The sequence below is a fragment of the Urtica dioica genome, chromosome 7 (assembly GCF_054948205.1).
Source record: "Urtica dioica subsp. dioica isolate 48M chromosome 7, U.dioica_male_clone48M_v1_H2, whole genome shotgun sequence".
Taxonomy (NCBI): Eukaryota; Viridiplantae; Streptophyta; class Magnoliopsida; order Rosales; family Urticaceae; genus Urtica; species Urtica dioica.
Window position 1 is genome coordinate 47,162,110 of NC_142762.1, and position 10,909 is coordinate 47,173,018.

At 43.1% G+C, this 10,909-nt stretch overlaps 4 protein-coding genes across 5 annotated transcripts; 2 read left to right on the forward strand and 2 right to left on the reverse strand.

The window, feature by feature from the left end:
- The first annotated feature begins 1,127 nt into the window (after positions 1–1,127).
- Positions 1,128–4,144, forward strand: NFD5 (pentatricopeptide (PPR) repeat-containing protein). Of its 2 annotated transcripts, XR_016300125.1 has the most exons (3): positions 1,128–2,189; positions 2,431–3,582; positions 4,007–4,144. XR_016300125.1 is itself a non-coding variant. In XM_089619396.1 (2 exons), the coding sequence occupies exons 1-2, from the start codon at positions 1,215–1,217 to the stop codon at positions 3,469–3,471; spliced, it is 2,016 nt and encodes a 671-aa protein (XP_089475522.1). In that variant the 5' UTR covers positions 1,128–1,214; the 3' UTR covers positions 3,472–3,780. The 2 variants fall into 2 exon arrangements, 1 of the variants encoding a protein (XP_089475522.1); XM_089619396.1 differs by lacking the exon at positions 4,007–4,144 and having other exon boundaries at positions 2,431–3,780.
- Positions 3,939–5,194, reverse strand: LOC149392324 (CBS domain-containing protein CBSX3, mitochondrial-like). Its single transcript, XM_089619397.1, has 5 exons — positions 4,780–5,194; positions 4,603–4,684; positions 4,399–4,472; positions 4,206–4,266; positions 3,939–4,107 (listed from the first exon to the last, which is right to left on the reverse strand). The coding sequence occupies exons 1-5, from the start codon at positions 5,182–5,184 to the stop codon at positions 3,965–3,967; spliced, it is 765 nt and encodes a 254-aa protein (XP_089475523.1). The 5' UTR covers positions 5,185–5,194; the 3' UTR covers positions 3,939–3,964.
- Positions 5,195–5,559: 365 nt separating this feature from the next.
- LOC149392325 (uncharacterized) lies at positions 5,560–7,797 on the forward strand. The gene has a single exon (XM_089618575.1). It carries the CDS (start codon positions 5,740–5,742, stop codon positions 7,795–7,797), a length of 2,058 nt encoding a protein of 685 aa, XP_089474701.1. The 5' UTR covers positions 5,560–5,739.
- Positions 7,798–7,888: 91 nt separating this feature from the next.
- Positions 7,889–10,689, reverse strand: TLP6 (tubby like protein 6). Its single transcript, XM_089618576.1, has 6 exons — positions 10,237–10,689; positions 9,962–10,062; positions 9,444–9,832; positions 9,273–9,360; positions 8,989–9,121; positions 7,889–8,916 (listed from the first exon to the last, which is right to left on the reverse strand). The coding sequence occupies exons 3-6, from the start codon at positions 9,816–9,818 to the stop codon at positions 8,235–8,237; spliced, it is 1,278 nt and encodes a 425-aa protein (XP_089474702.1). The 5' UTR covers positions 9,819–9,832; positions 9,962–10,062; positions 10,237–10,689; the 3' UTR covers positions 7,889–8,234.
- Positions 10,690–10,909: the final 220 nt, after the last annotated feature.

The window sequence follows — 10,909 nt, forward strand, 5'->3', positions numbered from 1 at the left end:
CGCCTCCGATCTTCTTCACTTCCAGTAGCTTAGTCTCTCCATCCGCTGCTTGGGTCCGTCCTGATGTCTTCGTTGGGGGACATAGGTTGGACAGCAGTTGACATCTCCTCACCTCCGTCCATCGCTGATTCATTCGATGCCACCGTTCGCAAGGTGGAGATGTTCTCCTCGGTGAACAGTGTTTGGGGGGAGCAAAAATTGGACGACCACCGACGTCAAATGGGTGATTTTTGGATTATGTTGATCCTTTGGTTTGTGTTATGTTATCATGTGTTTTTGGCTTATTATTGTGTGGATAAGTTATCTTTTGTTGGGTATTGTTTGATTTGATTTTTGATTGGTTTGATTTTTTATTGGAGTCGAATTAGCCATCGTCCACCATCCGATTTTAGGGTTCATTACTATATAACCATATTATAGTTTCACATTGCTATATAGCTAATGTTTCGTAAATCTTAAGTAAATAGTTACGTCTATGTATTTACACATGTAAAATTGACATAAATGTCTCACTATTTTATTTCAATGAAAGGGTATACCATGTCATTTTAATGATTATTTTTACTTAAGATTTATGAAACGTTGGTCTATAACAATCTCAAACGTTTTAGTTGGTTAATTACCTATTTTTTTTTTGTTTTTTTAACCCAAAAAAGTTAGAAAGCTAAATTCATGTGAAACTATACCTTTATCTTCTATCTTAAAAAAACATTGGATTACATAAACTGATTTCTAATTATTTGAAAAAATATATATTTTATCCCCTTCTCAATTGGATTTTCAGCTCGTGGTTTTCTAACCGTTTATGCATTTTAATTAGAGATATATCAATATTACCATTTGGCTGCCACTTTAAAAAAAAAAAATGGAGTCTGGAGCAAAAATAATAAGAATGAGAAAGATAAAACGGATGTTTTGAGGGTATTTTTGTTTGGCTAGGAAAAAATAGGTATGATTTTCGGATGAACATAATCAAAATAATTAATGTAGAATAATTTTGTATACTTTATCTAATCCATCTTTTTTTTTTTAATATGTTCATCCGTTTAGATGAATTCGGGTCTATTGGGCCAACGGGTTAAGTGTGCAAAGCCCTAAAATGAAATGGATACAGCAGTCAACGCTAAACCCTTTTTTTTCTTTCCTTTCTTTCCCTTCCACTTTCTAAACCCTAAAACTCTCCGATCAGAGTTGATTCTTGCTCAATAATCAATATGTACGTCGTGAAGCGCTTAATTTCTCGACAAAGCTTCGTCAATCTATCTAGAATCAATGGCAGATCGCTGTACTCTACAACGACCTCGTCTTCTTCCTCGACAGAAAATCACGCCTCCTTAGAAACCCCCAATCTCCCAGCTCCTTCGTTCCCTCACTCCTATCGCCTATTCTCCGGCGAGGATCACGGAGCCGCCGCCGTGAACGAGTTCCTCTCCCGGTTCGTCTGGATAATGAGAAAGAAGGTTTCGGAGGCGTACCCGGACTGCGACAAGGACACCGTCACCGGAATGCTCCGAGTAATCGCCGATCAGGTCGTGTCGGAGATCGAGGGCTCACGTGGCGGAGACAACGACGATTCTCCGCCGCCGGAGTTCAGCGAAGACCTGTGGAGGACTGTGAGGGAGGTGAGCGAAGCGGTGATGGGCGACATGAAGAAAGCGGCGAAGAAGGAGAAGATGAAGAAGTTTCTTCAGTGCTCGGAGGTAAAAGAAATGACGAAATTCGCCGTCGAGGTCGGCGTTCGCGGAGATATGCTCAGAGACATGCGGTTCAAGTGGGCGTGCGATAAGTTGGAGGAGGCTGAGTTTCAGGAAGGCCTCGATCGCCTCGCCGGAGCCGGAGACGGAAAAGAAGAAGATTCCGGCGACGAGGAGAGAGAAGAGCCGGTCAATTCAATCCCGGAGAGGTGTGGTAAGATCTCGTACAAGATCTACGGCCTGGATCTCTCGGATCCGAAGTGGGCCGAGGCCACGGAGAGAGTGCGCGAGGCCGGAGAGAAGTTCTGGCCCGATGGCGCAAAGCCGATGTCTGGGAAATGCGATGTTATCAACAAGAAGATCATGAGTTTGAAAAAGGGAGATGATCCGTCTGCGCTTCTGGCGGAATGGGCTGAGCTTCTCCAACCTGGGCGGAGAGATTGGGTCGTTTTGCTCACTCGGTTGAAAAAGAAGAATACTCAAGTCTACTTTAAGGTACTACTAATACCACCGCAATTTCCAATTTCTCTTGGTTATTTAGTTTGTATCATTTGAATGAATGCTTTATAGGTAAAGGCATGACTTTCTACTCCAGATATGATGATTTTTTGTTATCTTATTGAGGGTTGTAAGGAAAAGAACAGTGATGTGATTTATTAACGAGAGCCCTGGCTGTTTTGGTTTTAGACACTTCTTTAAATAGACAATCTCTCTAAAAAAATGACATTTTTCGTAGGTAGCCGAACTTGTACTGAGTGAAGAGTCTTTCGAAACCGACATTCGTGACTACTCGAATCTGATCGACGCCTTCTCCAAAGCGAACCGGCTAAAAGATGCCGAGAGAATCGTCCAGAAGATGAACGAGAAAGGCATCGTGGCCGATCTAGCAACCGCCACAGTTTTGGTACACATGTATTGCAAAGCGGGCAATCTCGCCCGCGCAAAAGAAGCGTACAACACCTTAAAGATTCACGGATACCAACCCGACACTAACATCTATAACTCCATGGTCACGGCATTTATAAAAGCAGGGAAGCCCAAGGAAGCGTTTACTCTGACGAGAGAGATGGACTCCAGAAACATCAAACCCTCGGACGAGACATATCTGGGCTTGTTGAGATTGTTCTCCCGGAACGGTGACACTGCCAACGCCGAGAGTGTCTACAGCCAAATGCTTTTCTCCGGGGCCATTTCGAAGTTTGAGACCTGCAAAGCGCTCGTCGAGGTTTATTCAGAGGCGGGTAATTTGAGAAAGGCGAGGGACCATTTCGACAACATCCTTAGGCTCGGTTTGACCCCCGACGACGAGTGCACGGCGAGCATGGTCGCGGCTTACGGAGAGAAGAACATGTTGTCCGAGGCTCTGGTACTTTTGTCGAAGCTCGAGAAGGACGGGTTTCAGCATGGAGTTGCGACTTACTCTGTTCTCGTCGACTGGTTCGCGAAATTGCAGCTTGTTGACGAGGCCGAGCATTTGTTGGGAAAGATTTCAGAGCTCGGTGAGGCTCCTCCGTTGAAGCTTCACGTGGGTCTTTGCGATATGTACTCGAGGACTGGGTCTGAGAAAAAGGCCCTACAAGCTTTCGGTGTTCTTGAGGCTAAGAATGGTGAACTGAGATCAAGTGACTTTGAGAGGATAATTAACGCTCTTGTGGATGGAAAATTCGCAAAGCAATCCCATAAAATGCTTCAGCTTATGGAGACGCGAGGTTTTGCCGTACCCGAACAACTCAGAATGATTGCATCGCAGATCTCTGAGGACAAAGATCATCAATGAGGTAGTCTTCTTATGTTAGTTTGTTGAAAGAGTTTTTGCTGCTGCTCGGAGACCAACACATTTGGGTTCAGTCATTCCGTCTCGCAGCGGATAACATATAGACCAACAAGTGTAAGCTCTTCTCTGCCTTTATTTATTTTTCTTAGAATATGAGATGAGAGTTTGATCTTGTATCTTATGTGCTGTTATAGGTTTTATCTTTTGGTTGAGCTGAATACTTGCTCAATTAATATCAATAATTAGGGGGTAGAGACAATTTAGTTCTGTATTGGAAACCATTTTGTTCAAGCCCTCTGTTTTTGCGTCAAATTCTAATTTATTTATGCTGCAATTTATTCAAAGAGCATATTATTATGCTGTAATTTTTTTCTCACTCACTTTTCTGGGTCACGGAATACATATTTGCCGATTTTTGTGATTTACTAAGTAAGTGCACAGTTTAAAGAAGACAGATATTATTTTTCAGAAAAAAAAGTCGACGATTGCCTTCTGTCTAATAGTATTCCCCTCTTATATAATCATTTATTCTCTTCAGTTCTCCACTTTGCTGTTCAACTACTGCCCGAACAACATCCTTGATTGAAATCATGCCAACTAGCTTCCCGTCTATAACTGGGATGTGTCTGATTTGATGATCTGTCAACACCAGAAATCGAGTTACCATACTATGCATAAACCTACCAAATTCGAGGCTTTTGGAGTACTTTTTTATTGATTTTTTTTACGTTTGTTACCTGTCATTAGTTGCATTGCCTGAAGAATGTTCGTGTCTGATGTTACTGTTACCAACTTATTCTGTTGATATCAAAAAGTTTAGAGGTAGTGTTAGCTAGAAATACACGTGAATCCCGTTTTTTCTCCTCATTGTATTTTCCGGGTTCCAAACTAAGCTTTTAAGAGATTAGATAAGAAAGCATGAAGAATAACCTCATTTGTCATTATTTCTCCTACACTTGTTAGGACAGGAGATCTTCCCTCTAAGACTATTTTCCGTAGATAGTCTGCTTTGGCCATTCATAGCACAAGCGAAAGAAAAAGAAAAAGAAAAAACAGATGACAGATTTGTCATGTTACTTTATTTTGCTCCACAAATAACTACTGCAAAAACAGACAAGAAGGAGAGCTATTAACCTCGTTCTGTGACGATTCCTGCGACGTGTTGTGGGTGTCCCGGCTTTAGCACCACCAATGATCCAATGTTGTTTTGTGCCATCTGCGATTGTACATAGCCACTCTAGAGGTTACTTTTGTTGAACGTTTTGTTTTATTTATATAATTTTTTATTAGTAGTTAGTTAACTCAACGTACACTTTTTGCGGCATAACAAACTGTGTCGTCGGAGCGGCACGATAGCCAAGGCCCTGTGGTCTCACCTCCCTTTGAAATGAGTACCTCGGCGACCGTAACGTTCTCCAACCCTTTCTGTTGAGCCCACGAAGACGAGGTTGCCCATCCAAATCTCGAATATATCTTCTCTATCCCTGTCGTTCTGCTTCCGACTATTTTCCCGCAAGTTCTCACTGCCTGGACTAGCCTTTGCATCTCTATTTGGCTTCCGAAAATAGGATTAGAAAAAACAGAAGAACCTTGACAATTTTGGAGATGCCAAGACTTTTGTTGTAACTTGTTTGGTGGAATAACAACGTGGAAATAGTTTAGAAGAGACACTGTAGGTACAGGCTCATATATGGTAAAACTAAGCCCTTGGGTCATAGAATCTGCTGTATTCTTTTCGTTGGTGACTGGATCAAGAAATCTCTTTCATTTTGGTGTTGATATTTTATTACTATTCACTATGCCGTGACGTGAGTAATTGGCAAGGTTACCATAAGCTTAGATTAGCTTGGCTTTTCTTTGATGCCCGGATTGATTCCAAAATCTCCTAAAAGGCTAATGCTCGCCCTTTTCTAATCACCTTCCTAAAATTACAAAACAAGGAGGTTTGGGTAAGCAAAGCCAGAAGGAAACACTAATTGAATTTTGGGATATGAAACGAAATCACAACGATGACGCATGTGCTGTTGTCCCAAATTAGAAGGAAAGAAGAATCCAATCTTTCATTGTCCCGTCAAAAAAGCCAAAGACACCAATTAGTAGTCCCAACACCTTTCCAAGGTATCACTTGAACGTATATATATCTCCACACGCACGCCCAAAATCATTAAAACCAAAACAAGATAGAAAGAAAAGAAGAAGAAAAAAAGGCGAAGAAAAACATCCGCTTTTTAATAAGATTCCCACCACCCCTTTGAAAACATAAATTATCATATGGGAGAGCAAAGGCAACATTTTTGGTCCCGCTTCCCATGGCGGGCTCCTCAACGTTCCCCGGCTCAACCACAACGTCCTCGTTTATCGTCAGAAAATCCTCGACCTCAATCTCAGCCACCAACAACATCAATCCCCATTCAACGACCCAATCAACCTCCTTCGAAAACATCATCATCATCACCAACCACCAAAACCACAACAGTAGTTCCTCGTCCAATTTCTTCGCCATCATCACTCCCGACTACTAAACCATTGTCTTCATCCTCTGCGCCACCAAAACATGATTCCAAGTCGACTTCACAACCAAAACTTACTCAAACTACGTCTTCATTTTCGTCCACGGCTACTAAACCTCAACCAACACCACGTACAATTGTCGAGTCACCAAAATCCGCAATACCATCAACTTCTCCACCACCTTCCATGGTTACTAAACCACCATCGCCATCTCATGCAATCGTTGGGTCACAAAAAACTACAACGCCATCAAATTATCCACCGTCATCCATGGCTGCTAAGCCACAATCACCATCACGCACAACCGTTGAGTCACCAAAACCAGCTGTAGCATCGACTTCTTCACCATCTTCACAAGGAACCGATGAGTTAATAAAACCCGCAAGGTCATCAACTTCTACAACTACTAGACCACCACCAAAATCTCCAACGTTGTCAACTCCTTCGCCGTCTTCTCCAATTCTTAAACCGTCAACTTTGTCAAAAGCCACTTCTAAATCAACTTCATCAAAGAGTGTTGCAAGCAGTAAATCTCCATCGCCATCCCGCACAGCCAGCGAGTCTCTGAAGACCACTTCCCAACGTGCCCTGACACAACCAACGAGTGAATCTCGAGTTGAATTGGGGAAGTCTCAAATCCCATTTGTAGATGTCTCCTCTAGTGCAACTTCTAAAGCTCAAGAAGAATCTACGAAGAAGGTTTCTACTGCATCTCCTAAAACTACTCTCAACAAACTTGAAGCAACGCTCGATGGTGTGGCTCACTCCATATCTTCCTTGGTCAATTCACAAAATCAAGGTAGCTCGGAACCTTCAATTTCCACACAGCCTCGACCATCAGTGGCTCAAGATAAGGCAAATGAAATCGAGCCTCAAGCTCCATTGCAGAAGAATGAACCAAAAGTGGAAATCACATATGTACCTACAGAGAAATCCACCCCAAAAGATGATTCTATTGGGGGCGAGGGAATTGAAGGGTCGGGACCTGCAAAAGGCTTGATTCTTGGAGAAACGATAGCAATCCCAACACCGCCATCGAAGGGGATGGCCGACGAGCCAACACCATCTTTCAAAAATATTAGTGGTGAACACCAGCTTTCAGAGGTAAAGGAGACTAGTTATATTGGCAATCAAATCAAGAGCGTCGGTCCTTCACAAGCAATAGAAGGAAACACGAGCATACCACTTCACGAGCCTCCTAAAGAAAGCGCCTCAAGACCCACAGAAATCAAGGAAGGCATATCCAAGGTTGTGAGTGAGCTAAACGAAGGACCCGACTTGGGGGAGAAACAAGTAGTTGTCATTACGTTGACAGGCGAAAACAAAGGAGCTTCGATGCTGATAAGTTCCGAACAAGCCAAGAAGGAAAAGCCGATCCACATCCATAGAGGTTACAAGAGTGACCCAGATGAGAGTCTTGAGAGCTCCACTGACGAAGAGATGACCACAAAGAGAAAAGAGCTCGATGGCAAACCTATCTCACCAACGACGGCTTATGTCAACAACAACGTTCAGAGTGTAAACAACTCCATTGTCATCGAAGCTTCGGTTACCGAGAGGAATCCTGGAGTTCATCTTCTCATGTCTCATAACACCTCAGAGGCTGTCAAGGAAAATGGTAAATCCAAGCACATCGAAGCTCGCAAGGCTGAGTTCACTTCAACCCGTTCAGAGAGGCTTACTCATGAACCAACAGTGAGACGCAGATGCCTCAGAGGCCTCTTCCTCGAATCTAGTGACTCGGAACCAGAAAATCCCAACAAGCCTCGTCGACATGGTTGCCGATATAGCTGTGGTGGTGAAAATGTAGAGTTTTAAACTCCAATAACCGTGTGATGACTGACAGGAAACTAATCTGTATTACGTAAAAATCGTACAATAAGAATGCTTTGAATGTGACATTCCCATCTAACATGAAATAAAATAAGACCTTGCCATTTGTTTCAAATCATGCTTTTGTTCGTTATTTATAATGATTGTTGAACACAAACATCGCACATCAGTAACATAAAATATTTATATTATATATTTAGAACAGGGCTTTCCAGAGGCTGTGTAGATTAAACCTCAGAATTCCTTGGAAATGTTTACATACTCCGATGGATGGGCTTTTATTAGAGCAAATAAATAAATTGTAAACTTATATCTCGCTCTCCATGACCTTAACCCCTATCTTTGCTCTCAAGCCTCAAGAAATTTCTTTTTTAAAAAAAGAATATATACAATTCAACTTCTAAAGGACGACCCAACAACGGTCATTCGCAAGCCGGTTTCGTGTCGAAGCTACTCAGACAGATTGCAAACGCTTGGAAAGCCGATAGAGGGTAGCGATAATCCATCGTGAATATGTCCTTCCCAATCTTCCCGAACTGAAGTATGACCTTCTCTTGCTCGGCCGCCGAAATATTATGGCCGGGCTCCGCAGAAGCTACGAGCTGGAAGTTCTTGACCGACGCCACCGTGACACGTCCCTTGAAATTCAGGCACCAGCACTGAAGCTGCTCGTGCCACCGAGGAGCTTTGTTTTTCAGGACCAGCGGGTCTCTACTAGTTGCACCGCCGCCGTTGATCAACTCCGTTGACTCAGCGCCAGCGAGGCTAGTGGAACTGAACTCGAAAAGTGGCTTTTTCCCGTCGGAAGTCTGACATTGCTCGTCGAGGCTGTTTGTGAAGTCCGTGGGAGTCGGAGCCGATCCTCCTTCTTGAATGGACGATATCGGGATAGAGTGCATAGTGCACTGCATTCTTCTCGGGCCTCTCGTACGCAAAACGTTGAGCTCGTACGATATAGTTGCGATGCTGTAATTACCGGCCGGTACCCTCGGAGACACCTGTTTCGAGTGGACTCTCCTGCGTGACCTGGAATTCGTGTGGGCCACTGGGTCGCTCGGTGGCTGACTGTCGTAGATCGTGAACTTCGTGCCCAGGAAGTTGGACCTGTAACACTCTCATGATTAGGGATATGAAAAAAAATTGAAATAAGTAAAAAAGAAGCATTTATGAGCTTACTTCAGTTTCCCGATGTAATTATTGCTCGTTCGAGAGAAGTCATCCGCGGACAAAGATATCGAAAACTCCGTGCTCGTTGCCCTTCTGATTTTTCTTGCAGCCAATAACAGTTTGCTCATATCTCCTGCCAAAGCTGTCGCACATGTGTTGGAGGTCAGACATCGATCAATATAATCTTAACAAGAGGCCAGGTCTTATCAAAATCCAGTTCGATGAACCAGATTAGGACGATCTTTTGAATAAGATGATTGACAATACTGAATATGAATATTCTGCGACTTTACCAGGAGTTAGACCGAGATACAGTCGATACGTCGCAGTAGCTCTTTCCCTCTTGATGAAGCACTGAATCGGTGCCTCTCTTGGCCCAGGCTGTTAAATCAGTTGGAAAAAAAAACATCAACACCAAAAAAAAAATAAAAAAATTCAGACGAAAAAACAGTGTGAATATAAACCTGCTTGAGAGAGATGGGAAAGGTAAGCCATCCACAGTGCTCGGGAGTCTTGACGACCTCTTTCGTAATTTCCCTCCAAGACTTGCAGACTGATGCGCAAGCCACCACGTCCTTCCGAGCCGGCCAAGTCGTCTCGCTCGCTTCAACGCGTTGGATTATATCAACGAGCAGCTCCGGAGGCAAGTTTGCCCATCGACTCTGCTGCAACAGCGCTGCCGAGGAAGAAGACGGCGAGGACGGGATCACCAACGAGCTCTCTGGCGCGATGTGAGATTTCGTTCTGCGGTGACTTTCGTGCCTCTTCGATAGAATTCCTCTCCTCGATATGTTCCCGATACTGTCCCTCATCTCCTTCACTAAGCTTTTGAACGACATTTTGTCACAAAACCCTGGCGCAACGAAAAGATAGGAACTTCGATCAGATATAGTTGGTTCAGACTTCAGAGAGATCTGACTGTAAAAAAACCCTAGCTTATTTGCGAAATGAAACGATAAACGCGTTTAGGCTTTTTTTTTACCTGGTGGTGGATCAGATCAGAGATGGTTTGGTTTTAAAGTTCAAACACTTCGGAGCGGAAAATCCTCAGCTTTTTATTTGTTGCGAAATAAGCAACTCAATCTGCCAAAAATATTTCGAAACTTTCTAAGATTAGCTACGAAAGACTATAATTTTTTTTTCACACATCTGATGCAGATACGAATCCACGATCGCAAAGAAACAGAGAGATCAATTAGAGAAGTCTAGATCTTTTAGAGCTAGCGAGAGAGATAAAAGAGAGAATGAATTGTTTACCATGCTCCGGGAGGCAAATGCGTGGGCTTCGAAGAGAAATCGCAAATTGAGCCCTAAATCAAGGAATCCCAGGGAATCTTTCAACACAACCAATGTCTCTCGAACACCACAAAAAAAAGCTCAAAGAAAGAGAAAAGAGAGAGAAAGAAAGAATATGATATGAATGTGTTCGCTCGCTGTTGCTTCTCCGGAGGAAGATTAAAAAAAATGGCGGTTTAAAGCACGAAAGCGATCAATAAATAGGAAATCTAAGAGACGGAAAAAGCGAAACCGCCATGAAAAGAGAGCAGAGGAGGCAGAGCAGACCACCACTGCGATTCTCCTTCTCCTTCTTCGTCTTCCTCACCACACACAACCCCTTTCTCGGATCCCAAATCTCCATTCTCTCTCTCTCTCTTTTCCTATTATATATTATTATTCCCCTCTTTGCTTTTTCCTACTAATTTTTTAATTAATTACTATTATTATTTAATTCTCCGTAGCGTTTGTCCGTTAATCAATTTCCCGTGGAGAGAGAGAGAGAGAGAGAGAGATAAATACTTGGGTGTGTCCCCGCTCACACTCTTATCCGGACTTTCCCTATTTTTCAATTATATCAATTCGATGTCACACAACTCAATTTGGATGTCGTTTTGTTGTTTGTTTCGTGTTGATTGACCGTTTGCGTCTGCGT